At 36.2% G+C, this 25,837-nt stretch overlaps 1 protein-coding gene across 2 annotated transcripts in view; it reads left to right on the top strand.

Annotated features, from left to right (window-relative positions):
- Positions 1-25,837, top strand: part of ITFG1 (integrin alpha FG-GAP repeat containing 1) — a 326,458-nt gene that overhangs the window by 205,772 nt on the left and 94,849 nt on the right. For both annotated transcript variants that reach the window (XM_028091250.2, XM_028091252.2), the window contains 2 exons: positions 9,283-9,433; positions 11,742-11,850. In XM_028091250.2, coding sequence (XP_027947051.1) covers positions 9,283-9,433; positions 11,742-11,850 — 260 coding nt within the window. The remainder of the gene's footprint in view (positions 1-9,282; positions 9,434-11,741; positions 11,851-25,837) is intronic.

Below are 25,837 nucleotides of genomic sequence, written 5' to 3'. Positions count from 1 at the left end.
TATGATAACTCTTGTAAAAGTCATTGTGTAGACAGCTTTTATTTGTCTTGGGCAAATAAAGGAATAGAATATCTGGTCTTCGGGAAGGTGTGTGTTTAACTTTTTAAGAAAATGCCAAACAGTTCCAGTTGGTTCACATTTTCAACATTGATATGGTCAGTCTTTTTAACTTCAGTTATTTTATTGGTAGTGTAGCTCTGTGTAGCATTAATTTCAATTCCTCTAATAACTGATGATTTTTTAATATCTTTTCATGTAATTAATTTGGTTTTCATAGATCTTTGATGAAGTGTCTGTTCAAATCTTTTGCCCATATTTTCTTTGGGATATTTGTTTTCTTAATTGAGTTTGAAAGTTCTTTATATGCAAATCCTTTACTATTATTATTTGCAAATATTTTTTTTCATCTCTGGCTTGTCTCTTTGTACTCTGAACGGTGTGTCTTTCAAAGGGCAAGAAGTGCTTAATTTTTAAAAGTCCATTTATCAATTTTTCTTTTATGGATTGTGATTTTTAGTGTCATATCTAAGAAATCTTTACCTAACTCAGTCACAATGAGTTATGCCCTCCCTTAGAATTTTTTTTAAGTCCTACATTTTACATGTAGGTCTATGATCCATTTTGAGTTAATATTTCTATATGCTACAAGATATGGATCCAAGTTTATGTTTTTGTAAACTGTTCCAGAACCATTTGTTGAAAAGAATTTCTTTAAAAAAAAGGAAGAAGAAGAAAAGAATTCTTTTTCTACTCAGTTGCTTTTGAACTTTGAAGAAAATCGATTGGCCATATGTATTTCAGTGGGTATATTTCTTCACTCTTTTCTGTTCCAATGATCTGTTGTTTATCTTTGCAGCAATACCACACGGTTTGACTGTTGTTTATTTATAATGAGTAGTAAATTCAGATAGTCTAAGTCCTCCAACATTATTCTTTTTCAAAGTTATTTTGACTATTTTAGATCTTTGGTATTTTCTATCAATTTTAGGCTATTTTCAGTTTTTGCCAAAAAAAAATTGTTTAAAGTCTGCAGAAATTTGGATTGATACTGCAATATCCCTCTCCCATTTATCCATGGGGACTATATGCCAAGACCCCTGATGGATACCTGAAACTGCTGATGGTACTGAACCATGTATATTGTTTTCCCTGTACATACATAAAACTATGATAAAATTTAATATCTAAATTAAGCACAGTAGATTAACAGTAATAACTAATAATAAAATAGAATTGTAATATACTATAATAAAAGTTATATGAATGTGGTCTCTGTCTCTCAGAATATTTTATTGTGCTGTACTCACCCTTCTTGTGATCATGTAAGATGACAAAATCCCTACATGACAAGTTGAAGTGAAGTGAATGATGCAGACATTGTGATGTAGTGTTAGGCTACAGTTGAGCTTTTAATATATGTCAGAAGTAGGATCATCTCCTCCTGGACCACAGGTGACCGGGAGTAACCAAAACTACTGAAAGTGAAACCATGGATAAGGGGCAACTTCTGTACATTGACTCTGTAAATCAGTGTGGGGATAGTTAACATCCTAACAATACTGAGTCTTTGAACCCATGAACTCTGTGTCTGTGTGTTTGTGTGTCTATTTTTTCACCACGTGTTATAGCTTTCATTATACTTCTTTTGTCAGATACCTAAGTATTTCATTTTGTGATTTATCACTGGTACTTTTTTATTTCAATTTTTTTTAAGGAATGAAGTATTTATTTATTTTTAAAGTTTTATTTATTTATTTGACAGAGAGAGAGAGACCACAAGCAGGCAGAGGCAGAGGCAGAGGGAGAAGCAGGATCCCCACTGAGCAGGGAGCCCAACTCAGGGCTCAGTCCCAGGGCCCCAGGATCATGACCTGAGCTGAAGGCAGCCATTTAACCAACTGAGCCACCCAGGTGCCCCTCAATTTCTGATTGTTGTTTGCAAATATATAGAAATACAGTTGACTTTTATATATCATCTGTGTTCTGCTACCTAGCGCAACTGATTAGTTCTGTGTGTTTTTTTCTAGATATTATAGGGTTTTCTAAAGAGGTGGCCTTATAATTTATAAATAAAGACGGTTTCACTTTTTTCTAATCTGGATACCTTTGATTGTTTTTCTTCTTATTTGCAATGGCTAGAACCTATAGTACAATGTTGAATGGAAGTGGTGAAAGCATACATCCTTGCCTTGTAGAAGCAAGGATCTTAGAAGAACAACATTCAGTCTTTCATCATTAGTATGGTGTTTGTTGTAGGTTTTCTGTAGATGCCCTACATCATGTTGAGAAAGTTCCTTCTATTCCTAGTTTGCTGAGAGTTTAGATCCAAATTGGATTTTGTCAAATAATTTCTCTATCTTTATTGAGATGATTGTATGGTTTTCCTGTTTTTATTAATCTACTGAATCACACTGATTTATTTTAAAATATTAAAGCAACTTTGCATTCCTGCAGTAAACCCTAGTTGGTCATAATTTTTATCTTTTTTATGTATCCATAGTCTTCACTTTGCAAGGTACTTTGGTCACTGAAACATGTCCATATCAGAGCCATGTCCTCTCTTTGCATGGTTCTCTGGCAAATCATGAAGCAAAGACATGGTTCCAAAATGCACAAGTTTCAGTGAACACTGTACTGTGCAAAGCAAAATCCAAATGTACTGTTAGATCCAATTTACTAGAATTTTGTTAAAATACTTCCATCTGTGTTCATGAGGAATATTAGTCTGTAGTTTTCTCGTGATGTCTAATTTTCATGTATAATTCAGTGTCACAGAATGAGTTGGGAAGCGTGTCTCCCTCATCTCTTTTCTGAGCAGTTTGTGTAGAATTGGTGTTATTTCTTCTCTAAATATTTAGTAGAATAATAAGTGAAGCCATCTGGGCCTGGATTTTTTCAGACTTTTTTAGAAGATATAAAACTACAATTTCAATTTCTTTCTTTATCCATTTCATCTTCAGTGTGCTTTGGTAACTTGTGAGTTCCAAGAAACTTGTTCATTTTATCTAATTTGTCAATTACATTGGTACAAAGTTTTTTGTGACATTCCTTTATTATCTTTTAATACCAGTAAACTCTGTAGTTGTGTTACCTCTCTCATTCACCATAATTATACTTTGTGTCTTCCTCCATTTTAGTTGAAGGTTTATCAGTTTTAAAATTTTCTTCAGAAACAACCATCTTTTGGTTTCATTGATTTTCTCTGTTGTTTTTGTTTTCTACTTCATTGCTTTCCTCTGTGTTATTATTCCCTTTCTTCTGCTTATTTCACATTTCATTTGCTCTTCTATTTCTATTTCTTAGGAAAGAAACTGAGGTCACTGTTTTGAGGCTTTTCTTCTTTTCTAATAAAGTACTTAGTGCTATAAATTTGCCTCTAAAAACTATTTTAGTGACATACTACAAATACTTGATATGTGTGTCTTCATTTTCATCAAGTTCAAAGTACTTTGTAATTTCCTTTTTGATTCCCTCTTTTACTTATGGATTTTTAGTAATAGTGTTTCATTTAATATCCAATTATTTGGAGATTTTTTGAATGTTGTTATTAATTTCTTTTCTTCATCCTTATGAGATATAACTTACATATAACATCCTGTAAATTTAAGGTGTACAGTGTGATGATAAACATCATTATGCATGTATATTGCAAAATGTTTACTCCATTAAAGTTAGTTAACATCCTTCTTCTCATGTAATTACCATTTTCTTGTTCATGTTGTTATAGTGAGAACATTAAAACTTTATTCTCGTAACAACTTTCAGTACACAATACGGTATTGTTAACTGTAGTCACCATGCTGTACATTAGACCCTCTGAATTTAATTATCTTATAACTGAAAATGCCACCCCAGGCAACCACCATGCTACTCTCTAAGATCATTGTTTTTGGATTCTACATATAAGATCATGTAGGATTTGTCTTTCTGTATCTGCCTTATTTCATTTAGCATAATTTCCTCTGGGTTCATCCTTGTTGTTCCAAATGTCTCTTTCTTTTTTAAGGCTGAATAATATTGCAAGGTATAGACACACACACATGCATGCCACATTTTCTGTGTCCATTCATCAATTGATAGACATTTAGACTGTTTCCATATTTTGGCTATTGTAAATATTACTGCAGTGAACACAGAACTTCAAATATCTCTTTGAGATTCTGATTTTAGTTCCTTCAATATCTACCCAAAAAGTGGGATTGCTGTATTATATGATGGTTCTGCGTTTAATTTTTCTGAGGAGCCTCCGTACTGCTTGCTATAGTTGCTGCCCCAATTTACACTCCACCAGCAGCATTGCCTTTTCCCCTTCCTGCCTTTATTTGAATTAGGTGAGCATTTTTTATGATTCCATTTTGTCTTTTTTGTTTAATTATTAACTATAAATCTTATCATTTTAGTGGATGCATCTTTAAATTATCCCAATCTGTCTTCAAACAATATCGCACCGCTTCACTTCCAGTTGAAGAGCCGTACAATAGCACATTTTCATTTCCCTCCTCCTGGCCTTGGTGCTGCCATTTCACACATGCTCTATCTCCGTATGTCATTCACATCACACTGTGTTTAAGTATCAGTTATCTTTAAAGAGGCTTCAATAATAAGAAAAAATATTTTTTATCTTCCTACATATTTAACATGTTCACTGCTCTTCATTCCTTTGTGTAAATGTAGTATTCATCTGGTTTCATTTTCCATCTGCATGATAGACTCACTTCAACATTTCTTACAGTGCCATGAATAAAAATATTGACATAAATGACTATGTAATGTTATAAACTTTTCAGTGAAGAACACCACAAATTTTTAAAACAAAATAAAAGGCTGGGGCAAAATGTTTGCCATATATCAGTAATAACATCACATATAATAATAATCATCATCATCACAGCAAATACTGAATGTATGTTGTGCTATGTTTCAGGCACTTTACTGAACTCTTTATCATGTACTTTCTCATTTAATCCTTACAACAGCCATTTGAATTAATATACTATTTTTGCCCTTGTGTTACAAATAATGATATCAGACTAACAGGTAAGGTGTTAATACCCCCTAACAATCAGAGATGTCCTAAAAATCAGTGATTTAAAAAATATACTTAAGTGCCAATTCCCAGAAGAAACACAAATAGCTGATAATTATAAAAATAATACTCAGGGACGCCTGGATGGCTCAGTTGGTTAAGTGTCTCATTCTTGGCTTCCGTTCAGGTCATAATCTCATGGTCCTGAGATCAAGCCCCACATCAGGGCTCTACGCTCAGCTTGGAGTCTGCTTGGGATTCCTTCCCGCTTCCTCTCCCCCCACCACCCCTCCACCGGCTCACACACTCTCTTTCTCTCTAATAAATAAATAAATAAAATCTTTTTAAAAAAAATTTTTTAAACTAATAGCTGCTCTTATAATCAGGAGAATGAGATTTTTAAGCTACCCAATTGGCAACCATAAGAAGCAATAACACTAATATTGGCAAGATATGGAGGATATACTCATACACTACTAGAAATACAAATTGGTACCTTTTTAAGAGGACCATTTAGCTTTACCTATGGACATTTAAAATATGCATATTCTTTGACCAGATGACTATCATTTGGAAATCTTTGTACAAATTCCCAAGGGAAAATAACATTTATATGTGTGTGAATGTGTGGTACGCTGTAATGGAGAACAATTGAAGACTGCCTATCAAAAGCAGGGTATTAAAACTAGTGATGGCTTAGCCGTATTGTGGAGTATCCATTGAAAAGAAAGCACGTGTGGAGAAACAGGCAATTTGATGGGCTGCTGCTGGGAGATACAATCTAGTACAACTTCTCTGAGGGGACTTTTCAAAATAGATATCAGAAGTCCTCATTCAGACGATACCCTTTGCCCTGTGTATGCTATATTATTGAATGTAAAGAAATAAGTTGTAGAAAAATCTGTGTAGTAGAACCCAAATGGGTTTTTTTAAGGATATATATACTTAAATATTTGTATGTTCCCAGAAGAAGGTTTGGAAAGATGTATACCTAATTATTAACAATGGTTGTCCCTGGAAAGGATGAATTTCATTTTTTTAAATGTCTCTATTACTTGAATTTTACAATAACTGTAAGTTTTGAAAAAAAGTTTTGAAAAAGATAAACTGGTTGTAATTGCCACTAACACAGCAAGAGACAGACTCAAAAGAAGCAAGATCATTTCTTCTCATGGATTTCCAACCCAAATAGATCAAGGTTCTTCCCTCCTGTGGTTAAATGGAATTTCATTTATAAAAGTGAGATGTTGGGCTATGTGTGTAGGCTTTAGTAAAACTTAACTGAAAATTTACAGACCCCAAGTTCCATAGTGCAAAACCAATATAGTGAGCAATGAGACAAGAGCCATGGTTCATGGCATTTATAATCTTTACAAACTCGTATCAAAAATTAAAATGACATTTTAAATTGTAAAACTGCAGTTAGAGTTTCTGTTGTAGGTTGTGTTGTGTATTTGAAATTGCAGCCATAGTTCTAATAATGAAATTGATGCACTTTGAGAAGGGAAGTCAGTGGCGCACAGTCACTAAAAAGGTCGGCGAGTTAGAAAGGCTTCTTTTATCGCATGTTCCCATGTTTTAATATAATCTCCTAATAACAGAATATTCTTCATTTCTGTGAAATATCTAGTAAAATTCTTTAGCTAAAAAGGTAGGATGGTTAAATTACCTGGAAATTATGTTAGGTCCTGAGCAAAGTCACCTCAACATTTTTCAGGTAATTGTTATAATCTGGGAGGTTTTTTTTTCTCTTTGTGAATGAATTGTTCTTAGGAACGATTTGTGTTGGAATTTTTATCTAGAAAAATAATTTGAAGTCAATCATATATTTGGTACATAATGCACATTGAAAATTTTATACATTAGGTTCCCTTAGTGTATTACAAACACTAAGAAATTTTCCTTATAATAGAGCTTTTTTTCTTTTACAAATTGTCCAGACCCAAAGTAATATTTACATATGAAATATGAAAAATTTTCAAAAGAACTGTCCTTTTAGTTTTATTTAAAATAATTATTAGATGGGGTGCTGGGTGGCTCAGGCGTTAAGTGTCTGCCTTCAGCTCAGGTCATAATCCCAGGGTCCTGGGATCGAGCCCCATGTCCAGCTCCCTGCTCAGCGGGACGTCTGCTTCTCCCTCTCCCACTCCCCCCGCTTGTGTTCCCTCTCTCGCTGTCTCTCTCTCTGTCAAAAAATAAATTTGAAAAAAATCATTATAAGATAAATTAAATAAATAAATAAATAAATAATTAGAGGGGCATCTGGGTGGCTCAGTCATTTAAGTGTCCAACTCAATTTTGGCTCAGGTCATGATGTCAGGGTCGGGAGATCGAGCCCCACGTCAGGCTCTGTGGTAGGCATGGAGCCTGCTTAAGTTTTTCTCTCTCCCTCTGCCCCTCCCCTCCCCCACTCGCCCTCTCTCAAAAATAATAATTATTATTATTATTACATAAAATTGAGCAGTAGTAAAATTTAAGACCTTTAATCTATTATTTTTTGTATAAGTAGAGGGAACTAAAGGACTGTATACGTTGGGAAATGCCTGTAATAGGAACCATTACATAAATCACACTACAAAAGTTACTCCTGTTTCTAGAGGAAATATTTTTGCATGGCATGGTATTGCACTATAGAAATAAGAATGATGATGGGCACCTGGGTGGCTCAGTTGGTTAAGCGACTGCCTTCTGCTCAGGTCATGATCCTGGAGTCCCGGGATCGAGTCCCGCATCGGGCTTCCTGCTCAGCAGGGAGTCTGCTTCGCCCTCTGACCCTCTTCCCTCTCATGCTCTCTTTCTACCATTCTCTCTCTCAAATAAATAAATAAAATCTTTAAAAAAAATAAGAATGATGATAATATAAACACTTCTATTGAGTTCCAACTGGATCTAACTGGATGACAGGAATAGTTCTAATACTTCACAATCTTTATTTCATTTTTTTAAAAGATTTTATTTATTTATTTGACAGAAGGAGACACAGCGAGAGAGGGAAACACAGCAGGGAGAGTGGGAGAGGGAGAATCAGGCTTCCTGCAGAGCAGGGAGCCTGATGCAGGGCTCGATCCCAGGACCCTGGGATCATGACCTGAGCCAAAGGCAGACGCTTAACAACTGAGTCATCCAGGCGCCCCCAGTTTTTCATTTTTACAACAATCCTATAAGTATTCTAATTACTCGGTTTACAAATAAGGATATGAGTCTTCATTAATTTAGTCAAGGTCACATAGCTACTAAATGACAGTCAGGATTTGAATCCAGGTAATCTGGCTCCAGAATCTAAGCTCATAACCACTCTGCCTACAGAGTAGCATATAAGAGGGAGGACTTCATAACTATGGAAAGTACAGTGCTTTTGTCTAAGAGAAGCTCAGCAGTATCCTCCCTACTGCCTGTCTAGAAGTTGAAATTGTATTATAAATTCACTCTTTGGGTTTCCAAGACTTGGGGATATCAGGTGGTTCCATTTAAAATGCATATACTTGGGGTGCCTGAGTGGCTCAGTCGGTTAAGCAGCTGCCTTCGGCTCAGGTCATAATCTCAGGGTCCTGGGATCGAGCCCCGCATGGGGCTCCTTGCTCAGCGGAGAGCCTGCTTCTCCCTCTCCCTCTGCCTCCCTGCCGCTCCCCTTGCTTATGCTCTCTCTCTGTCTCTCTCTCTGTGTCAAATAAATAAATAAAATCTTTATTAAAAAAATAATAAAATAGGGCGCCTGGGTGGCTCAGATGGTTAAGCGACTGCCTTCGGCTCAGGTCATGATCCTGGAGTCCCGGGATGGAGGCCCGCATCGGGCTCCCTGCTCAGCAGGGAGTCTGCTTCTCCCTCTGACCTTCCCCCCTCTCATGCTGTCTCTCTCAAATAAATAAATAAATAAAATCTAAAATAATAATAATAATAAAAGAAAATGCATATACTCATCTGAGGAGCTATACACATCAGAAGGGATAATGACAGTGTCCAGGAACTCAGTAATAGAACCACAGGGTGGAAGAAGGGATGCACCTGTAAACTCCATGTAAGAGGAAAGAGGCCAGCAACCAGGTAGCCTCAGAGAATTTTTGCCGAAGGCTCACATAGGATAGCCAACAATTTAATTTTTTTATGACACAGTACAATTATCAATAAAATGTGGGGGGTTTCATGTCATTTCACTATATACTATTTATCATCTCTTTAATTCTAGGAAATACAGCACAACTGATACCACACAGCACTGATGCGTTCTGTTAACTAAATGCCTTTCCTTTATCTTACAGTAATCAGCAGGCCTTTTTACTGGAGAATGTTCCTTGTAATAATGCAAGCTGTGAGGGGGCACATCGTATGTTTAAAGTCTACTGGGAGCTGATGGACCTAAATCAAATCAGAGATGCCATGGTTGCCACCTTCTTTGACATTTATGAAGATGTGAGTTCAGAGCTCTCCTCTGTGTGTGGAGTCTAATTGCTATCCACTTCATCTCACTTTCTCTTCACTCTATTTGACCAGAAAATGTAGAGGAGATAATGAAAGCAAATGAGTTAATTAAAGAAAACCCCTTTTAATGTTAAATGGCACAGGGAACAAATTTATTGACACTACTAGCTGATCAGTACAGTGAAATATGAAAACACCTTTATCTCATTTTGTGCTATTTAGATTAAACCGCTAGAGAATCATGTTCTGAGGCTGGCAAATGTGCCTGTGCACCGGTAGACAGAAGCACAGCCAACAGAGAACAGATTCTTGAACCTGTACAAGATCACAGAAGAGTAAAGGCAGTACCCCCTTTTAACTTTGTGAACTAGAAGGAGTATCTCTTGCCACAGATGGTTGTGACTGTCTTCAGTTGCCAGGTGACAATGAAAGGCCCCCAGGGCCCTGGTTTCCTCCATTCTAATGTGAAAAGCCAGTTTACCACTCAGAAAAATAATAAATTCTGATAAAAATGTGTTAAATCCTAGAGTTAATATATCACAGTACATCCTTGTAAAATAGCTTGATTATTTTTTAAAAAATTCATTGTCCATCAGGACATTTATGTCTCCTCCTAACATAATTTTTGGTTTTGGTTTGGTTTGGTTGTAACATTTTTGGTTTGGTTTGGTTTTGTTCTAACAGGCTGATTCTCAATTATATGAATTTGACAAGCATAAAAGTAATTAACAGAAGTATCATAAGGGGAAAAATCAAGAGAATTTATTGCAAATAATTTTTTTTAGAGAGAGGAAGAGGGAGGGGTGCATAAAAGTAATTGACAAAAATATCATAAGGGGAAAAATCAACAGAATTGACTACAAATCATTTTTTTTAGAGAGAGGAAGGGGGAAGGGGCAAAGGGAGAGGGAGAGAGAGAATCCTAAGCAAGGCTCCACACCCAGCACAGAGCCCGACACAGGGCTTGATCTCACAGCCCTGAGATCATGATCTGAGCCTAAATCAAGAGTCAGACACTTACCTGCCTGAGTCACCCAGGCACCCCTACAAAGAAGTTTTTAATTTCTGTACATAAAAAAAAAATAAAATTTCAAATTGTTTTTAAATCTGGGAAATAAATTTACTATGAAAGAGTCAAATAGTATCTTTAATATAAAAAGGGTTTACACAAATTGATATAAGTCACCAAAAACTACCACTGGAAAAACAGAACATAGTCAATTTACAGAAAAATCACATGTGGCTAATATATGAAAAAGTATGGCAAATGATCAGTATCATTAAGAATCAGTGGAATGGACTGCACTTGGGGTGAGCGTAGCATAAGATATGCACTTGAGTCACTATGTTGTACCCCTCAAACTAACGTAATATTTTATGTCAAGTATAATCAAAACAATTTTAATAAATAAATAAATAAAATAATCAGTAAAGTGGAAATTTAAATGAGCATACCTTTTCCCCCCAATAAAATCAGCAAGACTTCCCTCTTTTAGGGAGCAATAATGTTAATATGTCATGGTCACCAGGACAGATAAAAAAGTGCTCTCTTTCTCTGACAGTTGAAAACACTTCAGCAGTCCATTTCATAGGCCTTTATAAATTCATGCAGGAGCTCCTGGGTGGCTCAGTCAGTTAGGCATCCAACTCTTGATTTCTGCTCAGGTCATGCATCTCAGGGTCATGGGAATCCACGCTCAGCAGGAAATCTGCTTGAGTTCCTCCCTCTCCCTTTGCCCCTCCCCCTGCTTGCACACACTCTCTCTTTCTCTAAAATAAATAATAAATCTTTTATAATAAAAATACAGGCAAATATGACTGGAAGGAAATATAAAAAATGTTAACAGTTATCCCCAGGGATTAAAATTACAGATTTTTTTCATTTTGTTTATTGTTTATTATTCTAAGATTTGGGGTTTTTTTTTAAGTTTTTATGTAAATTCCAGTTAATTAACATACAGTGTAATATTAGTTTCAGGTATACAATATAGTAATTCAGTAATTCTTTACAACACCCAGTACTCATGACAAGTGCACTCCTTAATCCCCATCACCTATTTCTCCCACTCCCCAGCCACCTCTGCTGTGGTAACCATCAGTTTGTTCTCTAGAGAGAAGAATCTGTTTCTTGGTTTGCCTCTCTCTCTCTCTCTCTTAAGGTTTTATATTTTTTAGTAGTATTTTTATTTTAAAAATCAAGGTGAATAAGGTTTATAGTTACATGATAAACATGCATATATTTTCATTAGTTTTTCACTTGCTAGTTTGTTCTTACAGCTTTTGTATATGTTTTTTCCAGGGAATCTTGGACATTGTGGTACTAAGTAAGGGATATACAAAGAATGATTTTGCCATCCATACACTAAAAAATAACTTTGAAGCAGATGCCTATTTTGTTAAAGTGATTGGTGAGTAAATATTTAATTTTGTATTCTCTCTGTCAATGAAAATTTTCCAAAGAATAAGGACACACTCCTACATAGGAAATCAATTTTGTTACAACACTACCATCCTATACACAGACTCTGTTCAAATTTTTCAACTGTCCCAACAATGATTTTTTCTGTTTCAGGATTCTATCCAGGAATTCCTAATGCATTTAATTGTCACGTCTTTGCAGACTTCTTCAATCTGGAACAATTCCTTTTCATGTCCTTATCAATTTTAAAGAACACAGGCTTTATTCTGTAGCATAACTCTGTTGCCTCTTTTTCCACTCAGGTCATACATTCTTTGCAGAAACTCCACTGCATGGAATTGCAGAACCAATGCTGTGTACTTCTCAGTGTGTTTTATCAGGAAGCAACTGTCTTGCAACTATGTCTCACTTCCATAATGTTAATCTTGATCTTCTGGTCATCTTATTGACCACCAGATCTCTCCGCCTTAAGTTCACTATCTCCCTCTTTGTGATTGCCTTCTCTGAGATAGTTGTCAAAGAGTGATTGTCTATTTCCAAAATTCCTTCTTCATTTATTAGTTGGCATTCTATAAGGAAAATCTTTTGCTTCTCTCCCATGTATTTATGTATTCATTTATCATATATATTATATATATGTATTCATATTACATGTAGTACGTAAAATCATTTAATGTTCAGAGTGTTCCCAATAGAAGCAGTAGAAGCTCCTTCAGGCTGGCTCCTATATCTTTTTGACATATTCTCTGGGATAGAAAGATATTCCAGACTGATCTTATACCTCCCTTGCCCTAAGTCTAGAATCTGACCTCTCTCCAAGGAGCTTTTGAAGGAAATTTAAAAACCAAATTCTAGATTCTCAGTTTGCTAATTGTTACTGAGTTGTCACTTCCTCTAGCTTCTCTCAATGGACAGAGCTAGGAAATACAGATATAGCTTCACATACACAACACACAAATATACCCATCTATAACTATATGTATATACATATACATACATTTACTTACTATAAAACCATGAATTTATGCCATTACTTCCATTTCTAATCTAACACATCGTTTCAAGCGTTCTTTCTAATCATTTCTGTCTATAGGTATCTTCTCTAGCAGTAAGAAACTCAGCTTCCACTTTCCTCAGTATATTTACTTCAATTTGCTCATTGTTACCTATTCCCAATCAAGTTAACCATCTCCTCCACCTGACACCCCTGTTCACCATGGAGATCCTATGTAAATTTTTTGTTAAGTGTATGACTAAATATTTTATTTTCTTTGAAGTGATTACATATACTTTGTTTTTAAGTTTGGTTTCCACATGTTTGTTTTTAGTAAATCGAAATACAATTGATTTTTGTGTGTTAATCTTGTATACTGCAACCTTGCTCAACTTACTTATTGATTCTAGGAGGTTTTTTTAAGATTTGATAGGATTTTCTACATAGACAATTATGTTATCAGCAAAGAGACAGTTTTATTTCTTCTTTCCAATCTATGCCTTTTCTTTTTTTCTTATTCTGGCTAAAATTTCTTTTACTATGTTGAATAAGATTGGTGCCAGTGGACATCCTTGTCTTGTTTCTGATCTTGAGGAAAAGCATTCCATCTTTGACCATTAAGTATGATATTATTAGCTGTAGGTGTTTGTAGATGCTCTGTATTGTATTAAGTAAGTTTACCCTGTTTCTACTTTGCCGAGAGTTGCTGTTGGAGGATAACTGTGTTTGTGTTACTATTATTATAGTTGACACCAAAACAGCCATCAAGACATTTCATTTTTAATGAAATGACACATGTATTTATAAATGACAGAAAGTGTAATTTTCCTTTCTAACCAGCATATTCATTCTATTTGAGTGAACTAAGAGTGACTCCCATCTTCATTACTACTGCAATCTCAGAATACTGATATTATGAGTCTACCCATTTCTACACTTCTATCTGTATGATTGTAGGTACTCCTTTGCCATTTTGAAGGAGGTATTATTTGGCTATTTTAGAGCTAAAAAAAAATTAAACTTTGCTGTATATTTGGCTTGCTATTAATGTATCTACTTTATTTTTTTTTTAAGATTTTATTTATTTGACAGAGACATAGCAAGAGAGGGAACACAAGCAGGGGGAGTGGGAGAGGGAGAAGCAGGCTTCCTGCTGAGCAGGGAGCCCGATGTGGGGCTCAATCCCAGGACGTATCTACTTTAAAGTATATTTTTTTTCTCAGCAGTTTTCCTTCAATTTTAATCCTCTTTTTATCTGAAAGACTAGGAATCCTTAAAATTTTTGCTAACCCTAAATGTATGTGTAATTAGAATAACCTGGTTCAATTCATTGAATTGAAACAAGCACTGTTGAAGTAAGAGTTTGGAATTTGATCCCCTACAGATAAATAACTAAGCCTAGTACAGCCATTGACTAACGTAAACCCTAGTTGCCAAGGGGAGAGTCAACCAAAGCATACATCTCAAAATATCTGTTCTATGCCCTAGGATCATTAGAATCAGCCTTTGAAAATGACAGCACACTCCTAGTCCCCATTTATTTTAATAGAACACATGATCTCCTCTCTACCCCCAACTCCATCCATTCCAGGATATTTGAGAAGCACTCTGAAGTCTAGACTTATTTACCATGGTCACTTGCATAGCATCTTTCTCTCATAGTATACTGTAGTATTCTAAACAACTTGAGGGTAGTGTCCGTGTCTCACTTGTCTTTGATTCCCCAGTGCTGAACATAGGGCCTGGCATATAGGAGGCATTCAGGAAATTTATGTTAAACATATGGCCAGGTACTTTTCAAGGCATGGTTTGGCTATCTCTTTTTTTTTTTTTTTAAGACTTTATTTATTTGAGAGAGAGAGAATGAGAGATAGAGAGCGCGAGAGGGAAGAGGGTCAGAGGGAGAAGCAGACTCCCTGCTGAGCAGGTAGCCCGATGCGGGACTCAATCCCGGGACTCCAGGATCATGACCTGAGCCGAAGGCAGTCGCTTAACCAACTGAGCCACCCAGGCGCCCTGGTTTGGCTATCTTATCCTAATTTAGAAGTATTCCGTCTAGTACCCAGGCAACACTTGATGCCTCACACCCCATGTTCTGTCTCTAGGAAACATTCTACCAAAATTTGAAACTCTAATTCAAGGACATATTCTCAGCTTTAGCTGTTTTCTGATGTTAGAGCTATAGCTAGTCGATAGTTCATTTCTTGAAAAGAGAAGATTGAGCCTTAGTGAGCGAGTTACCTGCCCTAGCTTAAGTTTTCAAGCCTACCTATCTTTAGGATTCTCTGTGACTAGAAAATAACTTACTTGGGATGTCTGCGTGGCTCAGTCAGGTAAGCATCTGCCTTCGGCTCAGGTCATGATCCTGGGGTCCTGGGATTGAGCCCCGCGTCCGGCTCAGGGAGCCTGCTTCTCCCTCTCCCTCTGCCCCTCCCTGCCTGCTCATGTGCTCCCTCTCTCTCTCTCTCCCTCTTTGTCTTTCTTTCTCTCTATCACTCAAATAAGTAAATAAAATATTTTTTAAAAAATAACTTACTTAATTTCCCTGGCTTATAAACCAAAAATGTACAGAAAAAATATCATGCAGTAAGAGAGGGGCTCTCTCATGACCTTAATGGGATGCTATGAAAATAACCTTTTTGTTCCAACCTAGAATAAATGTTACTTGTTTCAAAAACTTACATTGAAACTCAGTAATTCTCTTTCAAAGTATTTTTTCTGTTTAATGAGATAGTTATAGGATTTGTGTCCTTGATTTGAGTTTTGCCAGTGTACTTCAAAGAAACCATTTTCTCATGTTTAAAGCTTTCAAAAAAAACAGATTTATTGCTTAGTTCATCTGAATTTGAAGTGTTTATGTGTATGGCTGTATGGATTGAAAATTAATGCTTCCTAGAGTAGATGTTACTCATTGAGTAGTAAGGAAAAATTCCAATGAAATAGATACTAATTTGTATATGGTTAGGACAAATCAAGATCACCCTGCACTCAAAAGGTTCTTTTATCAAGCCTTAAAACTGCTTTCATATTTAAAATTATTTGTTTTGTGCTCTTGAAGAAGTATGATTGAAGTTTTGTACTATACTCAAGAATTTATTAGTTAGCATGAGGGCATGTGATGCTGTTACCTCCCATGTGTGCACTTGTAGACTGTCCTAGAGCAGAGGTCATCAGTCCTGTGAAATAGAAGGAAGTCGGAGCATAAAAGATTTTCCTACAGTGATACGGGATTCAGATCCCCAGTTGTAATAGTAACAACAACGACAACAATAATAATGCTGAAGAGAGAAGGCAGTTTCTCGGTATGAAACAGAAGCTGGTCTCACACTTTTTTTATATTGATCACTGGGAAATTGTCCATGTGAAAAATGCATACATATAATTTAGGATATCCATTCCTTCCTTGGTATTTATTCATTTACATTTTTAGAAATTACAGAAAGATCAGAGAATCTTAGAGATGGGAAAGGCCACAGAAGGCATCTTGCCCAAGTGCACCCTAATGCAACATCTCAGTCAGCTTCTGCTTGAATGCCTTGCAGTAAAACTCACCTCCTCATAAAACAACACACACTTCTTTTATGAGTCAGTTTAGTTGTTAGAATATTTATTTTGTATGAAGTCAAAACATGCATATTCAGTTACTTCTATCCATTGATACTAATATCTGGTATATAGCAGGCCCTTGATAAATACCTGTTGAATAATAAAACAATTAGTCCTACTAAAATTATTGCCATTTTTGTCCTTAGAGTAGACCACAAATTATAACTATAGTAACAGAATACATGAATACATAATGATCCTGCTCAGGAAAAAGTAAATTTATTTAAAGAATTAAGTAATCAGACAACAGACTACATGAAAATGAAATGATGTGTTTGAGGTGTTTCTTTAAAGTAAACCAGGGAAGTAGGAAGTGGAATGTAGATGTAACAAGATTGGCCATGTTTTGTTGACAGCTGAAACTGTGTGAAGTGTGAGTGGGATCCTTTCTATATTTCTAATTTTGTATAATTTGAAAAATTCCATGTAAAAAGTTTAAAAACCTATAAGTCTCTTGAGAACCTGTAGCCTGTGACTTCTTAGCCTAAGTCAGGATGGAGACCACCGGGTAGCACTAGCATCTAATTAACAGTATCCAGAAGAAGGTTTTCTCCACACATCTCCACATTCAGACCCAGAGATAGCCAATTTGGTGCAGGAGGTTTTAGTTTTAGGAAACAAGATAACTTTGCACTAAAGATATTAGCATAAATATTAATAACATACTTTATAGAAAGGTCATGGGAAATGAGATGCCAATTTGAAGCAATCACATGGGAAAAATAACCTAGTTGTTTTGAAATGGCCTTCCTCTCTCTCCCTTATTAGTTGTTTGCCTTAAGTCAGTTACCAATATGTAATTATTCTTTCAAAGCCATCTACAATGTCCAGAATGGATTTTGCTTTAAAATTATTCTGTTTACAATAAAAATTTTAAAAATTTTTTTAAAAATTAAAAAAAGAATAATATTGCAGTAAGAAATAAAACAATCACTGGGAAAATTTAAAAAATAAAATAAAATAAAATAAAAAGAAATAAATAAAATTATTCTGTTACTCTAATGCTCAAACCAGCCTGTGTTAAATGTCACTATTTTTCAGTTAAGGAAACTCAGAAAATTGGTGACAGAAAATTATCCTTCTGGGTGCCTGGGTGGCTCAGTTGGTTAAGCATCTGCTTTCAGCTCGGGTCATGATCCCGGGGTCCTGGGATCAAGCCCTGCATAGGGCTCCCTGCTCAGCAGGGAGTCTTCTTCTCCCTCTCCCTCTGCCCCTCCCCACTGTTCCTGCTTGCTCTCTCGCGCGCGCACGTGCACTGTCTCTCAAATAAATAAATAAAATCTTTAAAAAAAAAAAAGAAAGAAAAATATCCTTCTGCCTATTTCCACTGGTACCCTGTGACACTACAGATCCACAGAACACATTCCAAGCACTTCTGTGAAGACGAGGGACCCTGTGTATTACAAAATTATGGGGTTCCCTAGCTCTCTTGAATCAGAACTGATTCCTAGCTCTGTTTTTCCCTCTTATTCCTGTCAGCTGCACTGGAAGGTTCCACATTCTAATTCAATTCTACCAGGACTTAACTCCAAATTCTAACAAATATATGAACCTGTGTTTTCCTAGCACTTTTTAAATTGTAACAGTATGTTCACCTTTTACTTCCCAAGTAAGACAAAATATTTAGAACAGTTTTATTTCCCTGCCTGTTTCAAGATTCTGTTGAAATAATGTGGAAGTTTATTTATGGATGATTAATTTTGTTTTACCTTTTCTGCCTTCTATTTTACAAATTGTTTCTTAACAGTTCAAAACCATGTTATCAATGATTATTTAAACTTAACAAGTTTTGGGTGCCTGGGTGGCTCAGTCGGTTAAGCATCTGCCTTTGGCTCAGGTCATGATCTCAGGGTCCTGGGATCAAGCCCTGCATCCCATTGGGCTCCCTGCTCAGTAGGGAGTCTGCTTCTCCCTCTCCTTTTGCCCCTTCCCCGACTCCTGCTCTCACGTGCATGCTCTCTCTCTCTCAAATAAATGAAATCTTAAAAAAGAATAAACATAACAAGTTTTACCAGTTTTATTTGCCATCAGTTTGCCCAAATGCTCACCTCTTTCCCTTTTTTTTTTTTCTGATTTCTCTCTTTTGGTAGAATACTTCCTCACATGATTTTCAGAAAGGTTTACATAGGTTAATATATTTTCTGAGTACTAGTATGTCTTAAAATATTTTTCTCTTGCTCTTCCATATCAACATTAATTTTGTTTGTATAGAATTTTATAAATATTGCTCTGTTTACTTCTTGCAATTCTATACTATTGTTAGTATAGAATTCTATAAATACTGCTCTGTTAACTTCTTGCAAACAGTATGGTAATCTTTGAAAGTCTCTCCTTTTCCTTCATATTCTGTTGTTTAGGTAGGGACCATTTGTATGATAGCTCACTTTGGTTTTCCTTCTTTTAAGCTGTTGTTTTTCTTCATGCGTCTGAGAATTTTTCTATGCTTATATTTCTAAAAAGAATTAGTGTTGGTAGGTAATATGGTGGGAAAAGCACGTGTGTCACATACAATTCTGCCTAGCAGACAATTGCTGCAACTCCCTTTCTCCCCTCCCCATGCGGAAGCTCCTTGGGGCTCAAGAGCTGGGAGCTGACCAGAGGTAGAAAAAGTATTTAACAAGATGGTGGCTTCAGGGTTCTCAGATAACACTGCGCAAGTGATGCCTCGGTGATGAACTGTGTCCACTCCTATGAGAATCACTAGCAAGGGACACTGCAGGAGTCTCTGACTTACTCCTCTGGCCTCAACCTGAGGGGATCATCAGACTCTTAAGTCTGAACAGAGTTGTGCTTTCCAATGGGAAAAAGATTGGGGAGTTCCAGGGAGGCACGGTTTATTAAACAATCTCACTGCTTTGCTGGCCTTTTGTGTTATTTCACCATGTGAATTCAGAGGGTTGGTTTTTTGGCAACACTCTAAAATTATTTAGAACACTGTCTAGAAGTACCAGCAAATTCCCCACTTTACTTAGCTAGCAGGACCCTCAGAGTGACAAATACATCTGTTCCCTATGTGATCCTTGGCTCAGTTCCAGGAGTCCTTCATCTCCTCCCTGCTCCCCTGGCCCCATCATGGCTTGCCCTCCTTCTCAGCTGTCGCCCTGAGATTCAAGGTTTCTCACTGGTCTGCTAGGGAGTCCATCCACTATTGACCCGTTGACTCTCTGACCTGGTCAGCATTAATTGGCTATTTTCTCAATACTGTTTACCTATTTAATACCCTTTAGAAATTCCTCAGAATAGCTACCATTTATCACACACTTTTATTTTCACACTTTTTTAATCATTATAGTGATATTTAGGGATTAAGGAAGGTAAATATATGTTTTCCATTTTAAATTATTTACTAAAAGTTTTTAAAACATATTTACGTAGTAGAATCAAATATGTTTTTAGGATAAGACTTCTCCCAAATTTAGAATAAATTTTAACAACTTTATGTGTACAAGAATATACATGTGTATATAAAAAGTTATATGTGTATAAAACATATGCCTACCACATTTTTAATATCAGTTTGCACAAGTAGAGAATAGGATCAAAATTATTTGAATGTTGATTCATTTTTTACTTTATAATTCTGTATTTAAGTTCTTTTCAATGAGTGTATGATTTGTTAATTAAAATAATGAAACATAGGTAATCAACTGACAAAAAGGTTTCCACAGAGTGTCTAAATTAATCTCTGAATGACAGGAATAGCTGGGACAGTGGCTTTTATTTCCCATATGATATTTGATTATGATATTTGCCTTATAGTCACATGTTTTAAAGAAAAACAAAAAACATTTTCATAGAATGAATATGAGGAGTCACCTATAATCCAGGCAAGGACTTTTCATTTTATTTTTTCTTCTTCCAAGATTTTATTTAAATTCAAGTTAGTTAATGTACTATTAGTTTCAGGAGTAGAATTTAGTGATTCATCATTTACGTACAACACCCATTGCTCATCACAACAACTGCATTCCTTAATGCCCATCACCCATTTTAGCCCATTCCCCATCCACCTTGCTCCACTGACCCTCAGTTTCTTCTCTAGAGTTAAGAGTCTCTTATGGTTTGCCTCCCTCTCTGTCTTTAACTTATTTTATTCTTCCTTCCCTTCCCCTATGTTCATCTGTTTTATTTCTTAAATTCCATATATGAGTAAAATTATACGGTATTTCTTTCTCTGACTGACTCATTTTGCTTAGCATAGTACAATCTAGCTCCATCCACACCCTTGCAAATGGCAAGATTTCATTCATTTTGATGGCTGAGTAACACCCTATTTTATACATATACCACACCTTCTTTATCCATTCATCAGTCAGTGGACATTTGGGCTCTTTCCATAATTTGGCTATTGTTGGTAGTGCTGCTATAAACATTGGGGTGCATGCGCCCCTTCAAATCACTATGTTTGTATCATTTGGATAAATACCTAGTAGTGCAATTGCTGGATCATAGGGCAGGGTAGCTCTATTTTTAACTTTTTGAGGAACCTCCATACTCTTCTCCAGAGGTTGCATTCCCACCAACAGTGTAAGAGGGATCCCCTTTCTCCACATCCCCACCAAATTCTGTTGTTTCCTGAATTGTTAATTTTAGCCTTTCTCACAGATATGAGATAGTATCTCATTGTGGTTTTGATTTGTATTTCCCTGATAATGAGTGATATTGAGCATTTTTTCATGTGTCTGTTACCCATGTGTATGTCTTCTTTGAAATGTTTGTTCATGTCTTCTGCCCATTTCTTAACTGGATTACTATTTTTTGGATGTTGAGTTTGATAAATTCTTTATCTGATATGTCATTTGCATATATCTTCTCCCATTCCATACATTGCCTTTCAGTTTTGTTGATTTTATCCTTTGCTGTTCAGAAGCTTTTTATCTTGATGAAGTCCGAATACTTCACTATTGTTTTTGTTTCCCTTGCCCCCTGAGACATGTCTAGTAAGAAGTTGCTGCAGCCGAGGTCAAAGAGGTTACTGCCTCTGTTCTCCTTAGATTTTGATGGATTCCTGTCTCACATTTAGGTTGTTCATCCATTTTGAATTTATTTTGTGTATGGTGTAAGAAACTGGTTCAGTTTCATTCTTCTGCATGTCACTGTCCAATTTTCCCAACCTCCGTTGTTGAAGAAACTGTCTTTTTTCCATTGGATGTTCTTTCCTGCTTTGTCAAAGAGTAGTTGACCATATAGTTGTGGGTCCATTTCTGGGTTCTCTATTCAGTTCTATTGAGCTGTGAGTCTGTTTTTATGCCAGTACCATACTGTCTTGGTGATTACAGCTTTATAATCCAGCTTGAAACCCGGAATTGTGATACCTCCAGGTTTGGTTTTCTTTTGTGATACCTCCAGTTTTGGTTTTCTTTTCCAATATTGCTTTGGATATCCGGGATCTTTTCTATTCCATACACATTTTAGATTTGTTTTTTCTATCTCTGTGAAAAATGCTGCTGTTATTTTGATAGGGTTTCCATTGAATGTGTAGATTGTTTGGGGTAGCATAGACATTTTAACAATATTTGCTCTTCCAATCCATGAGCATGGAATGTCTTTCCATTTCTTTGGTTCTTTTTCATTTCTTTCATAAGTGTTCTATACTTTTCAGATCTTTTACCTCTTTGGCTAGGTTTATTCCTAGGTAGCTTATGATTTTTAGTGCAACTGTATCATTTAGTGGAATGGGATTGATTCCTTGATTTCTCTTTCTGCTGCTTCATTATTGGTGTATAGAAATGCAACAGACTTATGTATGTTGATTTTATATCCTGAGACTTTGCTGAATTCATGTATCAGTTCTAGCAACTTTTTGGTGGCATCTTTCAGGTTTTCTACATAGAGTATCATGTCATCTGCAAAGAATGAAAGTTTGACTTCTTCCTTGACAATTTTGATGCCTTTTACTTCTTTTGTTGTCTGATTGCTGAGGCTTGGCCTTCCAGTACTATATTGAACAACAGTGCTGAGAGTGGACATACCTATTGTGTTCTTGACCTTAGGGAAAAAGCTCTGTTTTTCCCCATTGAGGATGGTATTAGCTGTGGGTCTTTCATACATGGCCTTTATGATGTTTTCGTATGCTCCCTCTATCCCTACATTATGGAGGGTTTTCTTCAAGAAAGGATGCTGTACTTTGTCAAATGCTTCTTCTGCATCTATTGAGAGGATCATATGGTTCTTATCCTTTCTTTTATTAAGGTGGTGTATCACGTTTTTTGATTTACTGATATTGAACCATCCCTGCAGCCCAGGAATAAATCCCACTTGGTAGTAGTGAATAATCCTTTTAATATATTATTGGATTTGATTAGCTAGTGTCTTATTGAGAATTTTTGCATCCATGTTCATCAGGTATATTTGTCTGTAATTCTCCTTTTTGGTGCGGTCTTTATCTGGTTTTGGGATCAAGGTAATGTTGGCCTCATAGAATGAGTTTGGAAGTTTTCCTTCCATTTCTTTTTTAGAACAGTTTCAGAAGAATAGGTATTAATTCTTTAAATGTTTGGTAGAATTCCCCTGAGAAGCCATTTTGCCCTGGACTCTTGTTTGTTCAGAGATTTTTGATTACTGATTTGATTTCTTTGCTGGTTATGGATCTGTTCAGGTTTTCTGTTTCTTCCTGTTTCAGTTTTGGTAGTTTATAGGTTTCTAGGAATTTATCCATTTCTTCCAGATTGCTCAATTTGTTGGCATATAATTGCTTATAGTGTTCTCTTATAATTGTATTTCTGTAGTGTTGGTTGTGATTTCACCTGTTTTATTAATGATTGGTAAGTCTGGCTAGAAGTTTATCAATCTTTTTAATTCTTTCAGTATACCAGCTCCTAGTTTCATTGATCTGTTCTGGGTTTTTTTTTATTTCTATACCATTGATTTCTGCCCTAATCTTTATTATTTCCCTTCTTCTACTTGTTTTAGGCTTTCTTGGCTCTTCTTTTTCCACCTTCTTTAGGTGTAAGGTTAGGTTGTATATTTGAGACTTCTCTTGCTTCTTGAGGAAGGCCTGTATTGCAATATACTTGCCTCTTGGGACCACCTTTGCTGCATCCCAAAGGTTTTGGACTACTGTGTTTTCACTTTCATTTGCCTCCATGTATTTTTTTATTTCTTCCTTAATTTTCTGGTTGACCCATTCAGTCTTTATTAGGATGTTGTTTAACCTCCATGTATTTGTGGTCTTTCCAGATTTTTTTCTTGTGGCTGACTTTCAAGTTTCATAGCATTGTGGTTTGAAAATATGCATGATCTTTTTGTACTGGTTAAGGCCTGATTTGTGACCTAGTATGTGATCTGTTCTAGAGAGTGTTCCATGTGCACTCAAAAAGAATGTGTATTCTGCTTTAGGATGAAATGCTCTGAATAGATCGGTTAAGTCCATCTGGTCATTCAAAGTGTATCATTCAAAGCCATTGTTTCCTTGTTGATTTTCTGTTTAGATGATACATCCATTGCTTTGAATGGGCTGTTAACATCCCCTACTATTATTGTATTGTTTCCAATGAGTTTCTTTAATTTTGTTATTAACTGATTTGTATATTTGGCTGCTCCCAAGTTGGGAATATAAATATTTACAATTCTTAGATCTTCTTTTTGGATACACCTCTTTATTATGTTATAGTGCCTTTCTTCATCTCTTATTACAGTCTTTGGTTTAAAATTTAGTTTGTCTGATAGAACGATGGCTATTCTAGGTTTCTTTTGATGTCCGTTAGCATGGTTCTCCACTCACTTTCAATCTGAAGATGTCTTTTGGTCTTAAATGAGTCTCTTATAAGCAGCATATCAGGGCGCCTGGGTGGCTCAGTCGTTAAGCATCTGCCTTCGGCTCAGGTCATGATCCCAGGGTCCTGTGATCGAGTCCCACATTGGGCTCCCTGCTCAGCGAGAAGCCTGCTTCTCCCTCTCCCACTCCCCCTGCTTGCGTTCCTGCTCTTGCTGTGTCTCTCTGTCAAATAAATAAATAAAATCTTTAAAAAAAAATAAGCAGCCTATCAGTGGGTCTTGGGTTTTTTTGTTTGTTTTTTTTTTTATCCATTCTGATACCCTATATCCTTTGATTGGGGCATTGAGTCCATTTACATTCAGAGTGATTATTTATAGATATGAATTTAGTGCCTTTGTATTACCTGTAGAGTCACTGTTCCTGTAAATTGTCTCTGTTCCTTTCTAATCTTTGTTGCTTTTGGTCTCCCTTTACCACCCAAAATGTCCACTTTAATATTTCTTGCAGAACTGCTTTAGTGTTCGTGAACTCCTTTAGTTTTTGCTTGTCTTGGAAACACTTTATTTCTCCTTCTATTCTGAATGACAGCCTTGGCTGCATATTTTTCCATTTAGCACGTTGAATATATCATGCCACTTTCTTCTGGCCTGCCAAGTTTCTGTGAATAGGTCTGCTGCTACACTTATGTGTCTACCCTTATTGGGTAAGGACCTTTTGTGCCTAGCTGCTTTCAGAATTCTCTTTTGTTAGTATTTTGCAAGTTTCCCTGTGCTGTGTCTTTTTGTTGGCCTGTTTTTGTTCATTTTGAGGGGAGTTCTCTGTGCTTCTTGGATTTGAATGCCTATTTCCTATCCCAAATTAGGGAAGTTCTCAGCTATAATTTGTTCAAATAAACCTTCTGCCCCTTTTTCTTGCTCTTCTTCCTGTGGGACTCCTATGATATGGATATCATTGCACTTTATGGAATCGCTGAGTTCCCTAAGTCTGTATTCATGATCTAATAGTTTTTCTTCCCTCTTCTTTTCTGGTTCATTATTTTCCATAATTTTATCTTCATGTCACCCATTCATTTCTCTGCTTCTTCCATCCTGTTGTGATTACATCCCGTTGGTTTTGCTTCTCACCTATAACACGTTTTATTTCAGCCTGACTAGTTTTTAGGTCTTTTATCTCTGAAGCAAAGGTTTCTCTGATGTCCTGTGCTTTTTTCAAAGCCCAGCCAGTAATCTTATGACTGTTGTTCTAAATTCTTACTCAGATATATTGCTTATATCTGTTTTGAGCAAGTCTGTGTCTGATTTCTTCTTGATCTTTCTTTTGGGGAGAGTCCCTTTGTCTTGTCATTTTGGCTAAGTTTCTGTCTTTTGAATATTATGAAAGCTTGTTGTTTCCTGCTCCTGAGCATAAAGCTATATTAAAAAGAGGTCATACACTGTCCAGGACCTGGCTCTTCAGGAAGTGTTTCTGGTATGCTGTGTGCACTCTGCTGTTGTGTTTTGGCTGCTCTTTCCCACAGGTCAGTCCTCTGCAGGGTTCCTCCTTGCTTGCATTGGGGAGTGTTTGTGCCTTTAACTAGGTGTGCTTTGATTTATTTGTTAAGATAAGCCTGATTAAAAAACAAACAAACCTGATCCAAGAAAAAGAGAAAAGGAAAAGGAA

This window comes from Eumetopias jubatus, unplaced genomic scaffold (genome assembly GCF_037043125.1).
Source record: "Eumetopias jubatus isolate StellerSeaLion01/CBP00866 unplaced genomic scaffold, mEumJub1_p1.0 scaffold_10, whole genome shotgun sequence".
NCBI lineage: Eukaryota > Metazoa > Chordata > Mammalia > Carnivora > Otariidae > Eumetopias > Eumetopias jubatus.
Note: the sequence above shows the minus strand (reverse complement) of the source record. Positions and strands in the feature narration are given on the sequence as shown.